This window comes from Zalophus californianus, chromosome 9 (genome assembly GCF_009762305.2).
Source record: "Zalophus californianus isolate mZalCal1 chromosome 9, mZalCal1.pri.v2, whole genome shotgun sequence".
Classification (NCBI taxonomy): domain Eukaryota; kingdom Metazoa; phylum Chordata; class Mammalia; order Carnivora; family Otariidae; genus Zalophus; species Zalophus californianus.
Window position 1 is genome coordinate 59,821,818 of NC_045603.1, and position 25,023 is coordinate 59,846,840.

General features: G+C 46.0%; 1 protein-coding gene across 2 annotated transcripts; it reads right to left on the minus strand.

Annotated features, from left to right (window-relative positions):
- Positions 1–3,895: 3,895 nt before the first annotated feature.
- Positions 3,896–23,775, minus strand: COPZ1 (COPI coat complex subunit zeta 1). Of its 2 annotated transcripts, none has more exons than XM_027595289.1 (9): positions 23,696–23,774; positions 12,905–12,973; positions 11,490–11,571; positions 10,780–10,871; positions 9,156–9,211; positions 7,563–7,640; positions 7,348–7,399; positions 6,133–6,171; positions 3,896–5,290 (listed from the first exon to the last, which is right to left on the minus strand). In XM_027595289.1, the coding sequence occupies exons 1-9, from the start codon at positions 23,711–23,713 to the stop codon at positions 5,243–5,245; spliced, it is 534 nt and encodes a 177-aa protein (XP_027451090.1). In that variant the 5' UTR covers positions 23,714–23,774; the 3' UTR covers positions 3,896–5,242. The 2 variants fall into 2 exon arrangements, with proteins under 2 accessions (XP_027451090.1, XP_027451089.1); XM_027595288.2 differs by lacking the exon at positions 3,896–5,290 and adding an exon at positions 5,359–5,522 and having other exon boundaries at positions 23,696–23,775.
- Between the last annotated feature and the right edge of the window lie 1,248 nt (positions 23,776–25,023).

The window sequence follows — 25,023 nt, forward strand, 5'->3', positions numbered from 1 at the left end:
TGTTCCTTCTCCTTGACCACGTACCCTGCCTGCTGAGTAGAGACAATTTCAGGCCAATAGTCTTTTTATTGTAAGGGCAGGGTCCAGCTGCTCCTCATACCTCTCAGGAGGCAGTTGGGGATCTCAGGGAGGAAGGCCCTCTCAGAAGGGTTGGAGCTAGTAACCCTTGGGGAATTCCATGTCTTCCTTTACTTTCCAGTAAGTCTTTCAGTATCCATAATGACATTTCTCTTTCTCTACTGGCACTCAGGGCCTATTCTGGAGAAGTCCTTCTATATTAGAGGAAGTCCCTCTCCATTTCATCTGTCACAGTGCTAAACCTGAACTCCTTTCTAGTCCTGGAAACAACTGCTGCCTGATTGCTCCCTGGTTTCCAAATCCTCCTCAGTATCCATAAGAGAAAGACCCTCTCTTCCCTCTTCCCAGGTTTTCCTTCAGAGGCCTAAAATCACCTCGAGGCCATCCCCTCTCTGTTTCCTAAGTCTTCAGGGACTAGGGAGAGAGCAAAGTTGGGAGTGAGAAAAGTTGGAGGTTGTGAGCCAGAGCCACTGGAACCCAGGCTCCCAGCCTCCCAGCATCTGGCCAAGTACTCCCTCCCATCCCAGGGAGGTCAACCATTGCCCTCAGCCCTGGTCTCTGGCTGCTTCTCTGTCCTGATGATAAATCCTGTCTTTGTCTCCCACTCAAACCAGGGGCCCCAGGCGGCTGGGGGTCAGAGGCTGGGGGAGGGGTCAGCATGGAGGGTGGAGTGGGGGGAGACACAAGGAAAGTGGGAGGAGAAGATGGACAGGAGCAGCTGGTGAGCAGGCACTGGGGGTGGGCAGCGAGGGGATGGGGCCTCTTGATTCTACAGATCCTGACTACACATTCCAGGAGGCCAACATTCCCAGTAAGCAAGCCAGGATTCTTATGATGTGCAAGTACCTTGGGAATGACCCCTGGGAAATCAGAAATACTGGGAGATGGGGGTTGGTGTGGGGTGCCTCAAGGAAGGAAGCTACTGGAAGAAATGGGTGAATGAGAATATTGTGAGAATCAAACTTATCCCCCCCCAGACCCCTACACAAATGTGCTGTGCACAAACACTGAGACAGACAGACAGACACACATGCATGCACACATCCAAGATTTATGGCCCATCAGCATGAGGGAGCCCAGGAGAGCCAGCCTGCCCCTGGGCTGGCCCCTCCCCAGCTGCCTTCTCTTGCTGTGACTTTCCCATCTCCATCTCTCCACTCTTTTCTCTTCCCAGATTTGCTGCTCTTTACTTGTGTCAGTTTCTCTTACTCTCCCAGTTCATTATGCTGGCTTTCTGCTTACTCTCAGTCTCTGCCTCTTTGTCTTTCAGTCACTTTTTCTCTCTCACTGTGCTTCTCTACCTTACTCCCCCCTCTCCTGTTTCCTTGGACCCTCCATCTGTCCTGACTCTGCTGCTCTTCAGCCCAAGAATTCCCCAGTACCTCAACTGCCACCCAGCCTCAGAGTGATAGGAAGGAGAAAAGAGGCTCTGAATGAGGCCCTGCTTTGGTGGGAGGTCTGGGACCATAATGTGTTATGATATGGGATGGAAGGGGGGACAGGGAAGCCAGATGACCAGGAGAGAAGCTCAACTAAGGGAGAAAAGATGAAAGGATGGAAGAGAGAAAAGACACAAAGAGCAAACACTAAGGAGAGGAGGGTAAAAACTAAAGGTTCCCTTTAAGTGTATTTTGGGTCAGTCTGAATGGGAGGAGCTGAGGGGCATCTACTGAGTCATTGTGAGACCCAGATCCAGCAAGAGCATCTGGAGACCCAGCCAGAGAAACAAAGATGTGATGTCCACCAGGCAGCCACAGTTCTGGGCTCTCTCGCCTACCTGAGTTCTCACAGACCTTTCTCCTCTGCAGACAATCTTGGAGTGCTGGTTCCCTCCCCACCCACCTCCTCCTCCCCTAACACCTCCCCTCACCACCAGTGCAAATGACATCAGCTCTGATGGCCACTGTCCTCAGCCCTGCTGATGTACTCTCTCACAGGTGAAAGAGGCCAATCACCTCTGCCCCATCCATTCATTCTCCAGCCCAGGAGCTGGGGCTTATACATGCCAGCACCCCAAGGTGGAGTAGGAGGTGGCTGTACCAGGAAGCCATCTGCAGGACACGGTGGAAAAAAAAGGGGAGCCTGGGCACCAGGGGAAGGGAGAGGAGCTGGAAGGGGGCACTTGAGGAAGAGGGGCTGCAGCACTATATCACCCTGTGGGGGGGCTTGCTCTGCCTGAGCTCAGTGGGGTGGGTAAAGGATAGACATTTGAGGAGGGGGAAAGAAGAATGGGGAATCGCCACATCTGGCAGGCAGGTGTCTGGCACTGTTCAGGCTGCAGTCACTTTCCTATCCAAAGGGGAGGAAGGGGCGAGGGGAGGAGGGGCTTCCCAGGGTCTCCTGTGGAAGAGGGAAAAGCTTACAAACAGAGACCCAGAGGCCCAGAATCAGACAGAGACCAATGGAGGGAGATAATCAGACCCTGCTCCCCAGTTTCTGCTTTAGTTAGTGCTGAAGAAGGTTTGCTCATAGTCCTGAAAGAAAATTGCTGGCCAAAGGACTGGATAGGCCAGGGCCCCAGAGTTCCATTCCTCGTGGGAAACAGAGAAGGCAGGAAAAGTTAAACCAGGCCAGGCTGGGGAAACAAGCTCAGAGAATTTCAAGTTTGGGAACTGGTTAGAACTCCATTCTCCACACTGTCACTGATCAGCAACACCCCCCAACTCTCACATTGACATGCCTTCCCCACCCAGGGTCAATGCTGGGTGATAAGTGGACGGTAAGGCTGGACACTGCTTCCCCCCTCAGACAGGCAAAAACAAAGATACCTAGCCCTCATCCAGCCCCCTGTACCCCAACTTTCAATGCTGGACTACAGGGATGATAACCCAAGCATTCTTTTTTTTCTACCTGCTGAGGGGGATTCCAGGCAGAGGTGCCCCACAGTTGCTGAGCTTAATTGCCAGGTTCTCATACAGCAGGAAAGACTGGACAACTCAATTTCAGGTCTTGATGCTGGAGAGGCTCTTCCCACTCCCATTACCTTCCTTCCCTCATCCTTTCCTGAGGTCCTAATGTGGTCTCTCCTGCTTACTCCTGGAATTGCAGGCCCATCTTATGAGCTGTAGAGGTGACTGAGAAGGAGACCCTTCAAAACTGCAGTGCAGAGGAGGGCTCCCCACACTCCCCCCTCCTTAAAATCCTGCAGAGGAAGGGGGAAAGAAAACCAAAGCATTCTCCTGTCGCCGCGGCAACCATAAAACCCCAGCTAAATCCATCTTGTGAGCTCACCGCCCCATTAAGATGCAGGGCCAGGCTCTGCGCCAGCCCAGCCACATTCATTTGTTCGAATAAAGGTGGAGGAGGGGGAGGGGAGCAGGCTCTGGAGGGACGGGGAAATGGCGAGAAGAGGTTATTTACACCACCGTCCTGACCTTCTGGAGCAGCGCTGGCTCCGATAAATAACCCGCTCAGCGCCATTTCAGAGCAGGAGTGGGAGGTGCAGGAAGGGAGCAGGGGCTGAGGAGAGCCCCCACGCAGGTGCGCGTCTCCGGGTTACTAATGGCTGAGGCGGGAGCAGGCAGCTGGCTTTGGGGGTAGTTGTGGGGAGCAGTCAGTTCCCTGGGACTCCCACTGAGAAAATACCACCCCCACCCCACCCCTGGCGCCAATTTCCTGGCGAGGGGACGGAGAGATGCCAAGGAGGCAAACAGCCCCGTAAATTAGGGATGGGAGGGGGGTGGAATGCTGGGGAGTCTCTGAGGTAGGAGGGAAGAAATATTATAAGATGGGGAGTGATGGGGGGGCGGTGCGCTGGAGGAATAGAAGCAGCTGCCAAAAAGAGAGGAAGAGGAACAGAAACATCACACAAAGGCAGTTTGGAAAAAGAAATCTGTTTTATTCCTCTTTGCACAGAGCAGTATATGAAGGTGGCTATCTCCTGACTCCATACATCTCTGACACAAAAGTGCCCCATCAAATATGCCCAGTTATTCACCCCACTTCAGTCTTGGAGAACTGGCAGTTAGTGGGTGGGACAGAAGGCGTAAGTCTCAGGAAGGTTTTTTTTGAGACATTTTTGTGGGAAGTTTTGGGTCAAGGGGAAAGATTAGACCTCCATCTTCCTGGGGAAATCCAAATCCCAAAGGTTTTCTGAAGAAAGGCACCTCTCTCAGCGACCTAGGGAGGGAAAGAGCCCAGACCTACTGCCTGGATGTAAGGCTGAGGCAGAGAGAAGACAGGGTTAAGCAGCAGAGACTGCAGACCCAGGGCAGAGGAGTGAAATGCATGTGGGGGAGGAAAGGGGACAGAGCCCAGAGGCCCAAGTCATAAATCCCACCCCCTCCCCAGTTCTGAGCAAAAACTCTTCTTCCCAAGACTAAAATGGAGTTTTAGTTCAGGGACTGGCTTTGCTCCAGGGCACAGTGAGGACAAGCCAGGCAAAGATCCCATGGGTAGGGAAGGTGGAGAGTCAAGGTAGTGGACCAAGAGACAGACACTCCTACAATGAACACTCACAGACCATAGCGGTTTTGAAGCTATAAGCCAGGATCAGGGTAAAGAATGCAGCTGTGACTGAAATACAGAATTTTATAAGCCCTATCCAATAAAATTTAAATCCCTGCTTCTTCCACTCTGTCCCCTACCCATGAGCTGTTCCCAATCTTTTTTCCAAGGCTGGAGGACAGGGCAGTTAAGAAGAGATGGGAAGAAATGCTGAGGCCAATAAGTGGGGCTGTGGCTGAGACTGGATATGCCACCCCCACTCATCGTATAGAAAAGAATTCTCTCTCTCCCTCCCCTCGCTAACATATGGGCTGTTGGGATGAAGGCCCAGTAAAGGCAAAGGGAGGAAAACACTCAGCACATTCTTTCTCCTGCTTTGATCTCAAGTGTAACTGCAGCAAAGGGCAGAGAAGTTGAGAAGAAAATATGGGGGGTAGGAGAGCATGAGAGCATAATCTGGTGTAAAAAGGAAGAGGGTGCTTCCCCTACCCTGCATTTAGAATCTGCTGGGAGCTTTACTCTCAGACTGCAAAAAAAAGTAAGAAAGAATAGGAAGCATACATGGGGGTTTGGGGGAGCAACCAGACAGAATGGAGATTTAAGGAACCCTTGTGATCCCCGAGATGACCCTGAGAGCATCAGTTGGGGGACTGGATGAGAAGTCACAGCAGACGTGTGGATTTTTTGAGGGGGTGAGGAGCCAGGAACAGTGAGGTCTTCACCGAAGGAGTGACCACTTGATCTGTTCTTTTGCTGACTGCAGCACCTGCAGGGACAAGGGTGGCAGTTGAGGGGCTTGCTGGGGGGCAGGGCAAGGACTGAGATTGGGGCTCTCCTTCCCCTCACTTGCCTTCCCTGTCCTTAGAAGAATGGCAAATACAAAATCCCCAAGGGTAGAGGGATGGGAAGAAGCTCTCTAAGGCCCTAGAGGATTGTCAGTTTGGGAAATTCCAAAAAAATTCAAATCCACTGGGGGGATGAAGAGAGAAGAGGTATACCTGGGAGGAAAGAAAAAAACTGGGGGTTACTGGATATATGTTAGAAAGGAGGGGTTACCACATCCAGATGGACTTCTTGGTGAGAATTCCAAGTAGGTAGAAAACAGAATCCCTCCCTTGCCTCCCACATCAGGTAGACAATCTATCCACAAAGTAGCAGGATGGATCTGCAAAACCTGCTTATTCTAGAATATGCATTTCCAGCTTAGCCCTCATTTGAATAATAGAGAGAGAGAGAGAGGGAGAGAGCGTGCGTGTGTGTGTGTGCGTGCGCGTGTGCACACACTCGCACGCACACACACACACACAGACCATCTGCTTAAGGCAAGCCTCTGCTGGGAATAAATCACTGAATGAGGCAACAGGCAGGGAGGGTTTGAAGGGTACAGAGCAAGGCTGACAGCCACTGCTCACAGGAATGTGGGACAGGAATTGGGTGGGTAGAGAGTGTTTGGCTATATGAGTCCCCAGTTCTCTGGAATAAGAGGGAGCCAAGAAAAGATGTGCCTTCAGGCTCTAGACTCATTCAGACTTGGGCTGGGGTGGAATGCTATTCTAGCCTCTTTAGTGGCCCAGTCCATCTGGAGAGGAAGAAAGGAGAAAGTCATACCTGAGACACGGTCTGCTCCGTAAGGGGGACATCTTCACCCTATGACACAGAGAGACAAGCATTTAGCATGGGAGAAAGCTGGAGTAAGTAGTCAGTGATGGAGAGGGAAAAGGTAGTTCTTTAAACTGAAGCAAAAGGCAGATGCCTGACTTCTCAGTCCCTTCTAGGTAGTACAGCCACAATTTTCTTGGCCAGAGGGACTGTGAGTAGGAAAGGGTCATTTCATCCATCTTCTGTTTTAAGGCAGGAGGACTTCTTAAAAGATTTATTCCATTACAAGTAATCAGCAGGTTATCTGATCCTCAACTTGGGGGTGGGGGACCTGATTCCCTAGTTAGAGAAGACCTTCCCTGAATATCAATATCACTAGGGAAAGGATGAGGGGGAGCCAGGGGTAATTTAATGGATCCCGCAAGGCCTGATGGGTAACGACAGCATGTTAATTTCAAGAAATAAACTGCTGCAACAGCAGCCTGAGAAGGGTAAGGCGGGAGTGGGGGGGGGAACCCTCTCTCTTGCCACATAGAGACATATGTTAGAGGAGAAGATTAAACTATGCAAATGGAGCCCACGGCAGTTAAGGGAGAAGATTCCCATTACCCGACACTGTCAGCCTTCACTCTGTAGAGGTCAGAGCTGGGACATCCTATGAATGGGGAGATTTGCTTTGCTTAAACATCTCTGCACCCCACAATTTCCTGGTAGTCTCTCTCTATACCCACCATTATCTCTCTAGCAGACTTGGAGGCTTCTATGGTTAACTCAGAGGCCCCTTTCTGATATTACTACCACCAAAAGAAGACTGAGGTTCTGGCAAATAAATGCTTCCTAACAGAGAGGTGCTGTCCTCAGACTTTAAGACAAGGAAGACACTCCCCTGACTCATCTGATTGGGATCCATCCCCAAAGGAAGTATAAGTCAAACTCAAGTTCCTTTAAGTTTCAGAACCATTAATATTAAAGTTTCTTTTATTCATCTTTGATTTAATTAAGTATGTATTAAATGTCTCCTCTGTGCAAAGACTATATGGGATCCTAGGTACCAGGTAAGGGGCAAAAGTATGCTCCTTCTGCTTCCCCTCTTTGAGACGAGAAATTGAAAGGGAAGGGGAAGGCTGTATGTATTCTATAAGCCCTGACCTTTAGATGCATTTAGCAGGTCTGGTCCTGGACAGTTAGTAGATGGGGGATGTAGGGGAGCACACTCCTGCTTACCCTTAATGCTACCCGGTGTACCACTTGCTGGGGATCACTCTCTAGGATCACCCTAAGAAGACAAAGAAGAAACCAGCATTCACTCTGTCCTGAAAGACACACTCATTCATTGTGGGGATACTGTGGTCACTCAGGCCACTTGCCTTAGGACAGAGGCAATTATCCGACCCCCTCACCCCAAATCCAAGGAGGTCCAGGCAGGTCAGAAAACTCACCCTCCATCTACGATTTCATCCACCGCCAAGAAGAGCCCCTCCATGTTCTCCAGCAGAGCTCGCTTTTCTACATTTTTCCTGAGTCCCCAAGAGAAGAGAAAAAACCAGCCTGTGTATAAAAGGAATCCTAGGACATTGTCTGAGTTGGAGATCCAAAACTAGACCAATAAAATGTCTCCACCAACCACAGAGACTAAAAAGTAAGTAAGAACTTTTTGGCTTATCCAATCTAAACCTCTTCTTACTCTTAGTTGAGGAGTAAGGATCAGGAATGTCAGGAAAGAGACTCAAAAAATACAGGCAATTTCTGGGTGCCTGGGTGGCTCAGTCGTTAAGCGTCTGCCTTCAGCTCAGGTCATGATCCCGGGGTCCTGGGATCGGGCCCTGCATCAGGCTCCCTGCTCAGCAGGAAGCCTGCTTCTCCCTCTCCCACTCCCCTTGCTTGTGTTCCCTCTCTTGCTACGTCTCTGTCAATAAATAAAATCTTAAAAAAAAAAAATTACAGGCAATTTCTGACTATTCAAGGGTTGATTATCCAGAGCTAGTTTCTTCCCTACCTACCATGATGCTGCTAGTGACAGTGCTCATAAACGCTGACATCAGTGGGTGGAAAAAAGGAAATAAACAGCTAAACTCAATCTGGAAGTGGCGGGAGGTAGAGAGGAATTGAGTGCAAACTCTATTTGTACTTAAGCTCTGACAAACCTTCTAAGCCTCTCTCTGCTCCCCCTCGCCCCCATCCCTCTCCAGCTCTTCTCAGGCCTTAAAAAGAAGCCCAACTAGGGGGCTGGGAACAGTCAGGGCCCTCATCCACCAGCCTTAGATCCGGTGGTTGTGCATGTGGCCAGTCACATCCGTCAGTTTGACTCTTTCACTAGATCACCAAAATGAAGTCTATTCATTCACCTGGCTAAGAAATAAATCATCCCCTTCCTGAGGAAATCTGAGCCATTTGCCCTGCTGATTTTGTGGGGCTGAGAGCGCCTGCTGTTCTGCTCCGAATGGTGGATGGCTGTCTGTACTAGGTTCACTTGGGAGCTGCTGGGGGAATGAAGTTCAGACTCCTGGATGTTTTCAGGAAAAGTATCTTATATCTCTTCTGTTGCCCATCTACGTGGGGAACAGAGGGCTGCTGGGGAGGTGGAAAGGGAGGAGAGGGTAAATGGTATATTCTTCCTCTTCTAAAGAAGGAAAAACCTAAGGGCTAAAGTTAAAAATTGGGAATGTTGCCTCCATTCCTAAGGTACTAATGTTACATCTGGGATATTTCCCTATGCTTGCCCTTTCCCTACCTTCTAATGAAGTCTAGGAAAGCACATTAACGGTTCTCAGAACTCTGACATAGCCACTGGGTAATAAGAGAGTAGAGAGACATTGCTCCCTCCCAGTCCCCTTTCTTAGGATAATTATCCCACAGGAGGGACATACTTTCCATCCAGTCCTCCCCATCAGTGGGAATTACTCTGAAATAATAAGCCTAACTTCTCAAGGTAAATCAATTCTCTGGAGCCTCTGCTAATTCCCCCACAAACCCCTGGGCCTGATGAATAGTGACTTTCTCTCCCAAACAGATGTCAACAATGGCCTGCTCACCTCAGCATCTGGCTCAATGAGTCAAAGAGGCAATTCAGAACAGCCATGAGCATCAGCTGTTGGGAGACAGAAGAAGCAGAAGGATAAGGTTCAAGGCCCTGAAAACTGCTACATGAACACAAAACCCACTAATTCATTAGGCATCAAAAGACACAGGCTTTCATAAAGGACCAAAAGCATAACGTGGAAGTGAGAGCAAAACAGGAAGAGGACCTGTGGTTTCTCACAGAAATAAATTCTGCTACACAATCCCACAATTCGAGGTCTCTCTTTGACCAGACTGTTCAAACCTTCCCATCACAGTCCTTTACATGTCTTTGCCAACTGTATATGCGTTACCTGGTATCTTAGGTAAAGAAATCAATATCCAAACAATAGCTAAGGTCAGAGGGTTAGTGGAAAGAGCATGGTCTTTGGCGTCAAATAGATTGGGCTAAATCCCAGCTGAGCCATTTCTAGATATGTGACCCTGGAAAAGTTATTAGGTTGAACGATATGAAACTGCCACTTCTGTAGTTCAACAGTTGTCATACGCAAGTAATTTCGTATCGTTCCTCATGGTTTGGTTTCCTCATCCATAAAACAAGGGCACTAATGCCCAAAACTCACAGAAGTGCTGTAAGATCTAGGTAACAATGTACCTTACAAAGCACTTAAAGTAGTAAGTAGTAAGAACTTCAGAAGAATTCATTCTCTCAAACTTTTGCTTTTGCTTCAAATTAGGTGGGGGCTTATTTTTACTTATCTACTCTCCTAGACATTGGAGACTTACCTGAGGTAAGTAGCTTTTCCTGTGCATAGGAAGACTATACCCACAGTCTTCTCAAGTTGATCCATTCAGAATGTATGGCTTCAACATGACCCCAAATGTTGGCTAACTGACCCAAACTCAGTCAGGTGTGGACCCTTCATAGCAGGAGCAAGCATCCCCCCAACCTTGACCAAACCTCAGAAATCCATCTTTAAGGGATGCCTGGGTGGTTCAGTCAGTTAAGTGTTTGATTCTCGATTTTGGCTCAGGTCATGATCTCAGGGTCATGAGATCAAGCCCTGTGTCAAGCTCCACATTCAGCACAGGGTCTACTGAACGTTCTCTCTCCTCTCTCCCTCTGCCCCTACCTCCCCAGCAACCCCCCCCATACCGCATGTGCACGTGCACATATTCTCTCTCTCAATAAAATCTTAAAAAAAGAAATCCATCTTTAAAAACACTACACAGGGAAGGCCACTGATATATGTTAGTATGTATTTAAATATATATGGTGTCTCCTACATGGAGATAAAAAAGCAAGAGCAATTGGCACCTGGCTGGCTCAGTCGGAGGACCATGTAACTCTTAATCTCAGGGTTGTGAGTTCGAGCCCCACACTGGGTGTAGAGATCACTTAAATAAATAGAACTTAAAAAAAGAAAAAACAAAAAGAGCAATTGGGGAAAACTTCCACTCTAGGTTGATTTGTTTGCTAGGCCATGTTTATGAGGTCAGCAGGGATCCCTGACAACTTTATTACCCGAGTCAGAAGCCAGAGGGACATGGCACTCTAGGGTCCAGAACCAGTAACTATGTCCTGCCTATGGTTTAGGAAGTGGGATCAGAGATAGCAAAGAGGGGTGGGATTCTCACCTCATTTTCATAGGAGCTGCCAATCACATAGAAATAGAGATCGATACTGCTTTTGTATACCACTGTCAGGCCTTCCAAGAGAGCGATTTCACCTGGGAGGGGAAGGGGAAGGTGGAAACAGTGGGTGGCCTGAGATAAGAAAGCAGGATAGAAGGAATTACTGGTGAACTCCTGGCATTCAGCTGTTTGGGCTGAAGTATGGTAGGTCATAATAACCCCCAAAGACCAAAGCTGACCTGCTTTTTCTTTCTGGGTAGTAGCAGAAGAAGGATAGTACAAACTTGGGGAAATCAAAATGTATCTTCTCTAACCACCTCCCCACGAACTACCCTTATTTCCCTCCTTGTATATGAGACAGGATACTAGTCGATCCTTCGGAGGTGAAAATGCAGAGCGGTCACCTTTACAGACTTCCATTTACCTGCCCTAATGGATGCGGTACAGTAAGCAGAGCTGCAGTTAAATTTGTCAAGTGAGGCTCATAAATCCAGGGACTAGACAGGTAGCTAACAGCCAACCTTCCAGCACGGTATTCCCGCGTGAGGTACACTCACCTCCCCATTACATTCTGAAGAGTTTATTATATGAGGGGAGGAGGTAAAAAGAGAAAAAGGAAGCAGTCATTTTATCCCTTCTCTGCAGTCCTGCTGCCACCCCCTGCCCACCATGGCTCCCCCAACACAGGGAGCAGTGAAAGGAAAATGACCTACTGTCAGTCCGATGGGTCTTGTTGAAAATGTTCTTCTCAAAGGCCTTTTGCTCCTTGACACTGGGGTAGGTGTCGTCATAGTACTGGTCAGAGAGAAAGGAGATGGGTTGGGTCATTAGAGCTGGGAGCCCAGAATGATTAGTGTCTGTGTTTGCCCTGGATCTTGGATTTCTCTCCTTCAACACATGGGGTGAGGGGAAAATACTGACATGAAGGAGGAAAAACTATGGAGGGAGGGAATGGTCAGTGAGTAAGCGAATACAAAAAAAAAAAAAACTTTTAAAGACCCTGCTGTAAGCATGCCCACCTCACATTTCTGAGACTAGAGGGGCAGAGGTCTACAAGCCCTATGATGAAGCTCTGCCCCTGTCTGCATTCTAGGAGAGCAATCCTGAAACTACTCTCATCAAGTGCTCTCTAGGAGTTACCCCATGTCAGGGAGCAGTGCTGGGGAACACAAAAAGCACTAGAAGCACAGAACACTTCTTTCAGACCCTCACACACAGTATAAAGCTGAGGAATGGGGAAAGGCTACATAAACCTCTCTAAAAAAAGGCAAACCCTACCCCAATCTTATATCTTAGCTCTCTTTTCTGCAACCTGCAAGAAGCAAGAGACCATCTAGCACATTGCTGAGCCCACTCCCAAGCTCTCCCTGGCACAGGGTGGAGATACAGGCTACTAAATCGTTCTGCTCTTTAGGGGCTAATCCGTCGCAGTCAGCTGAAGACCTATGACAGGTCTGGCATTTAGTAACTGGATAACTGTTTCAAAAGGTGTCCTGCATAGTTACATCCAATTACAGGGAGGAACAGCTGGTGAATTCTAAACTAATCTCTACCTGCTGATTGATTTATGCTGTGCTCGCCCGGAGTTAATACACCAGGGACAGAAAAAATTTCCACAGGAGGGGGAGAATATGGAGAGGAGAGGGGTGTCCTTTCTCCTCTCTTTCAATAGATCCAAAGTTAGAAACATCACACGGGGGACGTCAGGAGGTAACAATCTTGGTAGTGACTGCAGACCTAGGGCTGGAACCCTGGAACTGCAAGAGAATTCCCTGGACAAACCCAGGCAGGGTGACAAGGCAGAAGGAAAAGGGGACAGGAGAGATGGGCACGGGGAGCCTGCTTCTCACACCCAGACACTGTATTGTTCAGAAACCAAGGTTCCCAAGCTCTTCCCTGATCTGATGCTGACAACAAAGGAGGTCAAAATTTGTGGGAGGCAAGTATGGAAGCAGGGTAACTAAGATACAGAAGCAGTTTGGGTTTTACCTGGAGTAGGTACAGGAAAATGTAAGAATTCTCAAAATTATAGTATCAAGGAATATGAGATAACAGGGGCAGTCCCAAGATCCAAATTTCAGAATAAGTCTTTGTCTTGCTCCAAAATGAATTTCAAAGGGAATCTCACCTTGGCAAAAAGTCGATCTCCATCATTGTCCAGAATCAGGATGGCTTTGACAGTATACAGGGAGGGTTCCTGAAGAGATATGAACATAACTTCAGTCCTGAGGCTCCTGCCACCACTGGCAGACCAAATATGTTCCCCTAGTCCCACTGGGGCTGCAAGGGGATACAGAGGTGCCTCTGTATGTCCCCTATCCCAGCCTGGTTAGATTTAGGCAATTCCCACTGAGAATGATCAAGTGGTGAATGAACTGAATTGAGGGAGGGGGCATTTCAACAAAGGACTCCAAAGCAGCATCAGAGAAATTGTTTCTCTGAGCCAGACTCACAAAGGGTTTAATCAAGGTAGGTCATGCTGTTATTTCCAAATACTATGCTACAGTTATTTTCCAAATTACTCTCCCTCCCTGGTCTCCCATGCACAGGTAGGTATGGAATGTGACCAGATTAATTAATAGGCACTGCACGAGGCTATCTGAAAATAGGGTTGAATGCCCTAGTATACTTGGAAGTTTCTGCAGTCCCAATGCAGTAGCAATGCAGAGGCATAAAGCAAGCCTTCCCTAAACCACCCACACACTGTGCAGAGGGAAATGAGAATACATGCAAGTGCACACATTCATGCACACAGACACACCAGTTATGAATGTAACCCCGTGAGACATCCATCTTCCAAGACTTCCCCTATGATCCCAATTCTTCTACTACACCCACAACCACTACCACTTAACTTCCCAAGACATAAACCAATCTGAATTTGGGGGGAATTAAGAAGTAGTAAGAAGAGAATCTAAGAAGCCTGAAGCCTAGATATAATGAGCAGAGGGGAGTGTTCTTTTACTACCCAAAATCAAATTTTGAGGATAATGGCTCTCATAAAGGAACCATAGCCTCGGCCTTAAGGGTTACACTCAACTGCAAAACATAACACTTTGCAAAAGCTCCTCTACTCCTGCAACTTCTAGGGAACCAGCTAACCAGGAGACAAAGAGGAAGGAAAGGGAGGCAGTGTTATGTGTATGGAAGGTGTCTGCAGGTTCACATTTCTTGAATTTTTTTAAATATATTTTTTAAGTAGGCTCCACGCCCAATGTACTCACAACCCCAAGATCAAGAGTCGCATATTCTACCAACTGAGCCGGTTGGTGCCCCTCACATTCCTTGAATTTCTAATCATCATTACTTACCACTGATATCCCTCCCCTGTACTATGAGAAAGGGCTGTTGCTTTGCTGCCTTCCTTTCCTGGCCTTACTTAGGAAACCCGCAGTCCTCACAGGGGCTAAATATAATCTCCAAGCATGTGTTTAATAAAGACCCAAGAGTGAGGATGAAAGAATTATTGCCAAGGATCTAGAAATTACAACCTCTACAAAGGTAAACTGTCCCATGAGGCTCCAGGAGGTTTATGGTTCCATGCAAAGAACCAACCCTACCTCAAGGAGTTAAAGAATGAAGAGTAAAGGGAACCCAGTCTTTTGACAACAGGGTGATGAAGAATGTAAGCTTTCCCCACTTGAATTCTTGAGAACAGCAATTTTTGTGTTTTGTTCACTGATTTATTCCAAGTGTCCTGAACAATGTGTGACACACACTATACTCTCAGTATTTGTTGAATGATTATTAGAACTAATGAAGCATGAGAATAAAGTAAAAATTTCTTGAAGCAGTAAGCATGTAAGGGACCCTCTTATAATTAGACTTCCAAATATAGGTAGACATTCTGGTGTGGCCATTTTGGGTGATATTACTACCAACTTATCTCTCCTCTGATAAACACTTAAGAGATGCCTACCCTATACACATTACTCCCTGGAATAAATATTGTCTCAAAATAAGGAACTCTGTGTCTAGCAGAGGGAAGTCCCCTAGAATATCATCTAAAAGGTCACAAATAGAGAAGCTTTCCTAACTCCTATGCCCCACAGAAAGATCTCCCCATAAAGCAGCCTCAATGCTATAGCAACTGGATCCTCAATTCACCAAAGGGAGATACCAATGGGAATGAATTTCCTTAATAGAGGAAAAGAAGCCCACAGGGAAGGAAATTTAGAAAAGATCATTTTTCCTACAACCTTTTCCCTGGAAATCTTTGGCTCTGTTCCTCTCTCTACATTCACAGGAAACTTGGAGAGCTTCCTAATGGTTTAAACTGGGCATTAATCTGGCATAGGTAACTGGTTCTTGCAGCCATAGAGTCTGGCATCCCTAGAAAGAATGAGATGGATCCCAAAGAAAAGCAAAGCCCTGGGGCGCCTGGATGGCTCAGTCGTTAAGTGTCTGCCTTTGGCTCAGGTCATTATCCCAGGGTCCTGGGATTGATTGAGCCCAGCATCGGGCTCCCTGCTCTGCAGGAAGCCTGCTTCTCCCTCTCCCACTCCCCCTGCTTGTGTTCCCTCTCTCGCTGTCTCTCTCTAATAAATAAATAAAATCTTTAAAAAAAAGAAAAGAAAAACCCTTATAGCCACCAGCCAACTAGGAAACAATGCCCTTTGCCCTTTGTGGCCAATGGGGTATGGGTGCCTAAAACTGCTGGCAAAGATAGAAATAGTTCCCTGGGTTCCGCTCCTAGCTTTCCTCACTGGCTTCCTAGAAGATGTTATCAAGGAAACTCCCAAAATAGGAACTAGATCTTACTGGAAAGGATAAAAGACAGGCAAAGGAAGGCAGGGAGACCAGATCCGACGTACTACAGCTCTGAAAAGAGGTAAGAAGGCACTAGAGAAAAGACTGGTCATTTCAAATTTCCAAGGGATAACCACACTAAATGAAGCCAAGAATTTAGGCATGAGTCTAAATGCTGCTTTAATTCTCCACTCTGCTACAGCTGGAGCCAGCATCTCCTTTACTTCTCCTGCCACCTCCTGACTACTGCCGGTTCCACTTCTGCCGGGGGCCTTTACCTCTCAGGAGTGGGGAGGCCAAGAGTTCCTCTAATACCATAAAACCAGCCAGTTTAAAGGCCCCAGAAGACATTAGTGATAATGTAATTTCATCTTAAGTTTTTGCAAAGGGCAAGTTTATAAATAACTCCCAGCTACTGAGAAATGGGCGTCCTGGACAATGGACTAGGCTTGACCTTGTAACACATTAAATGCTGATTACTGAAAAAGACCCTACAAGCTTAGGGCCATGTTCAAAGGATTTAAAAGGTCTATTCTTCCCTCCCACTCCCAAATGTGTAGCTGCTAGCAAGCTTTCGAGACAAAGTTCTGTGATGCACTGACTTTCAGAGAGCCACAGCCTGAGTGTATAACAGAACTTCACCTCAAATGCTAATAGTGCCTGGAAATGATGTGTAGGCAGATGGGTTTGTGGGAGGTGGGTGGCTCAGACAGATTTTCCTGTGTTTTTATTATCAAGAAAACCAGACTGGGCTCCTCAGGAGAGCTGAAACAACACGGAACAAGCAACTAGCCCGCTGCAAAGGAGTCTTTGATCTCAATCAGAGGCTTTCTGAAGCCTGGTGAAAAACATCTCCCAGTACCTGCGCCCCCAGCACAGAGGGGACTAGAGGAGGAAGTCATTCCTAGTGCTGCCCCCTGTGGGCCTTCGAATGACCTGCAGTGCTTCCTCAGAATTATAGTCAGCAAAAATATTAAAAAGGCAGCTCTGGATAAAAGCTATTTGTGTGTCTCGTAAGTCAAACTAGGAGAGGTGCGCTCTGAAAAAGCACGGGAATGAAGTCAGTTCACAATGTATACAGTAAGAGGGCACTCTGGGATAAAATCATGGAATGCCACCAGAAAAGGACTGGGGCAGGAGGGGCGGGAGGGGGCGGATAATAAGTCTTTGCAGCAGGCAGACAGGATATTTGAGGGCTAAGACTGGTTACTTTATTTAATTCACAGGGAAGGGAGGGACATGACCAAGAAGCCTTTGTGGAGTTAGAGGATGCTATCCACAGAGCTGAAAGGGCACAAGTAAGAATCCAGTTGAGATTCCTAGAAAGTTCTTCATTTTCCACTTATAAAGAAATCTTTATGGCCATGCCAAAAGTAGTACCCTGGCTTGGCAACAGGTTTTGAACAACAAGAAACAAGATGCTCTTCCCTCAACCCTATTTATAAAGTAAAACCAAAACAGTATAAACTAGAAGGAAAAATTCCTAGATACCACTCCCAGCCACATAGCTAAGCAAGTATTTTGCTCCCTGATTCTGTGCCAACTTCTTTAAAATGAAAAGCTCCTCTGGGGTTGAGGGCTCCAATTTTCCAGCCACAAGCCTAGGGACTTAAATGAAAAGAATTAACTCAAGGATTTGACAAGGAAGCATAGTTTTTATACCCTACCCAAAAGTTTGCTTAGATTCAAGCACAATTCAGGAAAGACTAGGAGCCACAGGTACCACGGAACATAACCCAGATGCCATGAGACTAAATCCCGGCTATAAAGAGGAAACTGAACACAAGCCTTAGGAAGGAAGAAGTGATGTCAGGAAGAGACAACTAGGAAGAATCTTCCTATCTGACACAGATACAAAATGTGAAAGCACAGTCACTACTAAGAACTCATATGCTCCAGCAGAAAATGTCTCTAAACTCCTAAAACCCTTTATTATAATCTGGATCGGCCATTAATTCAAGTTCTACCTTTCTGTGGGACTCTGCTTCTTCATCGGAGAAACGAGAGGCCTGCCCTAGATCAGTTAAAGTTAATACCTTAAGTTACAGAAGACCTCTTTGGTAAGCTGATGAAATCTATGGACCCTGTTCCCAGAAAAATATACATTCACAAATTTTTATGGTTTCAAGCTCAGTTAGAATTAAATATGCTACTTTGTGAGGATAGTAAGATGGTGTGGAGAGGGGAGAAAAAAAGGGGGGAATGAGTGATACTTTTATAAATCACCCCCTCTCCTCTGCCTGGCACCAAATAATGGTTTCAATAAATATGTGTGTGGCCTTCATAAATTAATGAATATGATTGAGAAAACTAATGCAGCCAGCAGGGGGAGCAAAGGTCAGCACCTTTCAATGACTAAATTTGGTGGCTGTGAGACAGGAAGGACAAAGGTAACCAAGCCCAAGCTCTTCAGGAATGCAAAATCTCAGGTCCTCTCAACATTCAGAAAGCTGGGCCCCTGGCTGGCTCAGTCAGTTGAGCATGCAACTCTTGATTTCAGGGTTGTGAGTTTGAGCCCCACATTGGGCCCAGAATTTATTAAAAAAAAAAAAAAATTCAGAAAGGCTATTTGTAGAATTTTTCCCCAGGGGCGACAAAGTAAAATCTCCAACTGTTATGAAAGTGAAAGAATTACAGAAATGCAGGACAGAGCAAGCAGCAGTGGAAAGAGAGAGGAGTTGAACAAGCAGAAATCAGAGTACTCCACACCAGAAGGCCTGAGAGCAACATCAGAACTTCCTGCCTTCCCAGTTCAGTAATCCAAGAGTTCTCATGTAAATACCATTCAGAAAATAAATAAATAAATAAATACCATTCAGTAAAGGGAAATACTAAATGGAACTAGATCTATTTCTGCTGAGTCCTTGGTTATGATGTTTCATGCTTTCCGCGCCCCCCACCCCCCCCAGCCGCTGCCCCATATCTGCTAGTCTAAGAGAATGAATGAACAGCCTCTGTGTTCATCTTTCAGTCTATCAACCCAAAATTCAAAATCACACCCCGAGGAATAACTGCTATCCTCTGCCCCAGTTTGTCTCCCTCTAATAAGTCCACAAAAAATAGAAAAGGGGTATTTTTTTTTTAAGATTTTATTTAGTTATTTGACAGAGAGCGAGAAAGAGCACAAGCAGGTGGTGTAGCAGGCAGAGGGAGAGGGAGAAGCAGGCTCCCCGCAGAGCAAGGAGCCTGATGTGGGGCTCCATCCCAGGACCCTAGGATCATGACCCGAGCCAAAGGCAGTTGCTTAACCGAGCCACCCAGGCGCCCCAGAAAAGGAGGTGAAGAAAGTTAGTAGAGCTATCCAAACCTGTGGCTGTAGGTGGTGATATCTGCCTTGACAGTGCGAAAACTGAACAGCCAGATAGGGATACATGGGCTTCACCTGCAGCCTGAGACTTCAGTGACACAGCAGGAAAGACTTCTGAAGAGATGGATGTGGTCAAACACCAGAAAATGAAAGCTAGGAAATCTAAGGGTAAGAGAACTCCTCTACTAATCAGATCTGAGAGAAAGGCAAGACAGAATGTGAAAGGGCCTTTGCCAGTACCAGCATCTTGTAATGTGCATGGACTCAACCTCCCAATCCATCTTCGTCAGCTGCTTGAGGGCACTCTGCCCTCCGTCTTTCTAATTACTCCACTATAAGTGGATAGGTAGGTACTTCTGGTTCAATCCTTTGCTTCTTGAGTTTCCCTTTCCATAACTAGTTGTCTTGTCAATATCCTAACTCTAACCAAGTCATGTAAATGAAGTAAAAAACAGTAGCAAATATCTAGATGAAAAAGACCCTAAATCTGCCACTAGGCTCCCTCAAATATCTGGATAATTGCATTCATCCTCTGCCTCGAAGGGAAGACCTGGCTTCTCAAAGATCTGGCTTTCTTCACATGGAGAACCCCCCTCCTCTTTTGACCGTATGACAGCTTCCCTAGACCTTTGATAGAATTTATACCTTGCCAGGGACCAACTCTTTCCCACCACTGTGAAGGAGAGGGAAAAAATATATATGAATACGTCGGAAATCTATAACGAGGTCTTCTTGGAGGGCAAGACATGGAGAGAGTTAGAAGCAGCGTCAATTGCTCTTTGGGGGTTTTAGTTCAAGCCGAGGTCTGCTTCCAGCAATCAACCATTAAAACAAGCCGGCCAGAGTAACAGCACAGTTTATTCTGATCATTTAATTTGAAGTGTCAATAAATTAAACTTCAATCAATTAAACTAGGTGTGCAATAACCCAGATGGACACCCCGACACCAACATAATCACAATAAAAATTTTTATGGCTGCCAGGGACCTCACCGGGGGCAGTGCTGGCACTGCTCGCGCCCTAGCTGAGAAATATATCTCCACAGTGCAGGAACGAGGAGATTGCTTCTCCTAACGAAATGGAGGGGCCAGGCACCCGCAAGGACGCAGCTGGGAGAGGGGCACAGGGGACTGCCAGGAACGAGATGGGAGTGCTTTGGGGGCTTAATGTAATTGATACCTTTGCCCAGAGCAGGGGGAGGGGGCATGTAGGCCAAGTACCTCTACTGTTAGTGCCAAAGGAATTTAACAAAAGCCCCATTAAGATGATTCAGGAAGCGAAGGCCACAGAGCAATATCAACCTTTAAGTCATTGATGTATTCTGTATAGTTTCCTCCTCCACATATAAGCACACTCTTGTGCACTCTGGATGCCCTGAGTTTTGAACGAGGCTCAGAATTTGGGATTTGGTCATTGTTTTAGAATAAAAAATGTTACTAAGGGGAGAGAAAGGATAGAATTAAGTCTAGTCGGAAAAACACTGGAAAAACACTCAGAAAGTGAATCTAGAGAGGATTAGGAAAAATGAAACCTATGATGAAAGATTTAAGGTTCTAGACAGCTAGAGTAATTCAGTTTTGAGAAAAAAAGGTAAAGAGGGAAGGGAGTAAGGGGATAAGTCATTATCTTTTAAGATTCCATTGGTTATTAATGGAGAATGGTGACCTGCAGAGATCCCTCTCCATTCACACCTAAGAAAAGGAGAACCAGCAGAAAACAGCAGGAGAGAGGAAGCTGAGTCCAAAGATGCAGGCTGGGAGCACTATAAAGCACCAGGAAGGAAGGTGATGAAAGGGTCTCTTTCCTTAGAGACTACAAGAGGACCTGAGAAAGATTAAACAAATCTGCTCAAAACCTAGAGCCAGATTACTGTAATTCAAGAAAGAAATGTGACCCACTGTAAAGTACCTAAATGAAGGGAAACTACTGGTATTTAGAAATTCCCGGGGTGCCTGGGTGGCTCAGTCATTAAGCGTCTGCCTTCGCTTAAAAAAAAAGAAAGAAAAAAGAAATTCCCATAATCAGACCAAATTTCGGCAGATGTTCTTCTTTACCCCCTCTAGATTACCCTTCCCTTCTTCTCAATATCCTATGGCTGTGTGCCTTATAGAGGTGAGGACAGAAAAATATACTTTGATCAGATTTCTCCAGAGGTCCAGCCAAACCAGGAAACAGAAATGTGAAAGGAGGAAGCCAAAAGAACTTTAGAAGGTGTCTGCCCTCTTTAAGGAGTGTGGTCTGTTCAATATTATCACGGTATAGTAAACTTTAGTTCAGTAGAGAGCTAAGGTAAGATCCAGGGATTCCTCATACTTTTCACAACAAAGATGGCAATAAGTAATCTGATGCTATTGGGTAAACAGAGAAGGGGATGAGGTTAAAAAGGACCAATGCAGGAAGGTGATTCTGAATCTGTTGGGGCTAAATTTCGTGGGCCGGTTTGTGAGGGTAGAGAGAAATAAAAATTTAGGAAGGATCACCTGATTCTCAACTAGGACTCCTCATCTGAAGCACTGAATACTGAAAACTATTTAAATAACTGTGTTTTTTTTTTTACTTCTCCCAAGGATGGTACAAACTAGTACCACTGTGGATACAGTGAAGTTGATTCATTATATTAATGAATGCCTTAGGGCTTAATTCTCTCCTAGAACTCTGGTTGAGAAAAGGCTGGAATGGTGAGAAAGATATACAAATTCTTAATTGGGGGCCCAAAATATAATGAAATTGTAAAGAACCAAAAAAAAAAAAAAAAATGTTGGAAAGAGCTGACACAGAGGAAGGAAAATACTAGTTCAATATCATAATAACTCTGGAGACCAGCACACATATTGATATCTGTTAGTACTTTGTCCCTAACAAAGTAACTGATATTTAAAAGTACAACTCTGCATACTGAAGAGGTAGAAAGTCCATGATGAGAAAACCTATAGTAACATGAGAGAGACAGTGTGGGAGGATGAGGAATCAAAATTTAATTGTTTTGATATGTGCTTCCTTGAGCCATCCCTTTTCCCTGCAATTTGGTTTCCCCTAACCCCATTACATAGATTTCTCATGACAAAGAATCAGTATGGTTTTAAAAGCAAAGTTCAGGGGTACCTGACCAGTTTAGCAGGAATCTGTGAAAGTGGCATCTTAGGTATAGATCAAAATGGATATAAGGAAGCAGCAGATTGAAATAGACTTCACTGAGGAAGCAGAAACTGAAAAATGAGGTAAGAGAAAATGTGAAAGACTTTCACATATACCTCCTTCAACTCACCCCTACACACAGATCCCTTATTAAGAGGGCTCCCCAAGCATCATGTCCCTCAGTCCTATACCTCTAAGCAGGCTCCCTTGTAAACAGATATAGGGAGCATTTTAAAATTTTCTAAAAACTTCCAAAGAAACCAACTCCCTGGAATTTATCCTAGTCTGTTAACTGGTTAAGAATACTGGCTAACTGCCTGGTACAGAAAATATCTTATTAAAAACTACTCAGGGGGTGGGACACCTGGGTGGCTCAGTCGGTTAAGCGTCTGCTTTCATCTCAGGTCATGATCCCAGAGTCCTGGGATCAAAATCCCGCATTGGGCTCCATGCTCAGCAGGGAACCTGCTTCTCCCTCTACCTGCTTTTGCTTTCTCTCTTTTATCTAAGATAAATAAAATCTTAAAACCAAACAAAAAACTACTCAGGGAGTGCCTGGCTGGCTCAGTTGGTGGAGCCTACGACTCTTGATCTCTGAGTCACAAGTTTGAACCCCACACTGGGTGTAGAGATTACTTTAAAAAGTTAAAAAATTAAAAAAAAACTCAGATTTTAAGCTTGCTGCCTGACTTGACCAATCCATACATTAAGAAAGAAGTATCCCTATCTTTGCCATTTTGAAAGAAAAGAAATAAAACCTGTTATTCTCTTTTACCTGATGAAAATCTCGATGTGCACATATATTAGAGCTGAAGGAAAAGATACAAGAAAACGTCTTTGGAAAGAGCCTGGAATTCAACTCAATCAAGGAAGGAGACTGGGAGTTAAATTCCTATACACACATATGTACTAACATCCCAAATTGCAAAGCAGAGCATTTTAGAGAGAAATCCTCTAGTCCAGTTCTAAAGAAGGAGTAACAGCATTTTATTTGTTTTAAATATGGGCAAGGAATCTAAAACACCCTTTAGCCACCAAAATGCTCATATAACCAGAGGGAGAGTTAGCATCCCAGATCCTGCACTAAGAACTCCTAAAGTCTTAGTGGGGAGAAAAAAAGAACAGAATAAGGAGTCTGGAAAAATATTCTATAATCCATGCTAACTCTATCAGGTATTCCAGAACTTTGATGGAATACATTTGCCATGACAAACCTACATAATGGGGATTAACAGGAGACGGAAGTAAAAGGAAAACCGTTTCTGGAAGAAATGTAACGTTATTATCAAAGGAAGAGTCAAGCTGTGACAACCATGAGGAGGACCCTGTGATGACAAATACCTGCAGTCTATTCTTACAATTTGGGGCTAGTTTGAAGGTTTGGAGAAAGTCAAACCAGGCCATCATCCATAATGCTCAGAATGAGGGGGAACCTAAAGGACCCCGATACAGTATGCTTATGATACTGTGCATTCTAAGGACTCCATGTGCTCCCTTCAACTTTCCACGGATTCTGCCCTCTCCCCAGAAGAGCTTCCTACTCTAAACCGAGGCTTTAGCTCCTACAGTTCCTACACTAGGCCACACACTTATTCCAGGGACTGGCAGAAGCTTCGGTCCCCGAGGATTACCCGGAATTCCCCTTTCTACCCCCACCCAGTCAGGCTGAACCCCAACTCCCAGCCCCTCTGGACACAGCAGCGTCTCGGCTGCCCCTCCAGCTCCTACCAAAATCAATGCCTCCATCTTGCCCCGCAGCTGGTGCCGACGTGGAGCCGCAAAAGCTACACCGCCGCTGATTGGCCCCGCGTCCTCATTAGACCCCGCCCAGGAGGAGGATTATTGGACTATATCGTACCAGCTATTGCTCTATTGGCCAATCAGTGTACTAACTTGCTCAGCAGAAGCAAGGTGTCCAGCCAGAAAGCGCAGGCATTTGATTGTCAGTTTAAAGACTCAATAAAACGGCAAAACCTCACAGTTGAATGGGGCGGGAGGGTCAGTGGGGCGGAGTTGTTTCCATGGGGAACAGAGGAAGCGATTATTAAGTTTCAATTGGCAGAGAGGAGAACACGTGATATCGTCGGCCTGATTTAGCAACTTTAATCCGCACTCCCTTTAGAGGGCGCTGTGTCTCCTTAGCCCTCAACACTGGCAGCTCTTGTTGGAATCCTACCCTAATCCTCATTACAAGAGCCTACCTTAGAGCCTGGTTATCCAAGGTTACTTGAGCAAACACTGCTAGCTCTATCCTCCGACTTGCTGAGATCCCTTCAGTAGCCTCACAAAGTCTGCACAACCATAGAGTAAAGCCAAGAGATGCCCCCCGTATTAACTAGATAAAACAAGGCTGCCAGAAGTTAATTGCTACAGTAACAATCTCCCCAAGATGGAGTCCCAGGCTTTGCTGGGCCCAGGGAAGGAAGGACAAGAAGCCAGTGAATTTCTAACGCAGATTTTCTTTGGCCAGACATGAAACGGGATGTTAGAGCTTTGCAGACTAGAGAGGAGAGAGTAGGAGGGACAAAGGGGCAGAGGGTCCAGGATAAGGAAGGGTATAGGGAACAGGGTCTGCGGTTTTCCAGTAGGGACAAGCTGTTGCAAAACGAGAAAAGAGAAGTTTACAGAATGCAGGGATTTCACAATATGGAAGGTTTTTGATGAAGTTTAGCTTTCCTCTACCCCTAGGTTCGTTGGCGCCGACTCCTCTTAGGTCAGGGACACCTATTGCCTTATATTATCTCTAAAGAGGTTTTTTGGTTTGTTTGGTTTTTGGTTTTTGGTTTTTTTTTCCATTTCTGACAATTGTGTCTTCAGGAGCACTCCAAGAAGAAGATCCAAACCTACCCAAGAGTTTTTTCTAATAATTTCAGAGTAGAGCCAGAGGGCCTAAGAGAAAAGTATAGAACAGTACAAAACTAGAGTTAACATATGGTATGAAGGAAGGTATATGTTTTTCTGGTGAAGTCCCAGGTGACAAGCCTCATATCTGCAGGAAGTAAGGGCTTAGCCTTTATCTGTTCTGAATGGGGAGTTATTCAAACATTTAGCATTGT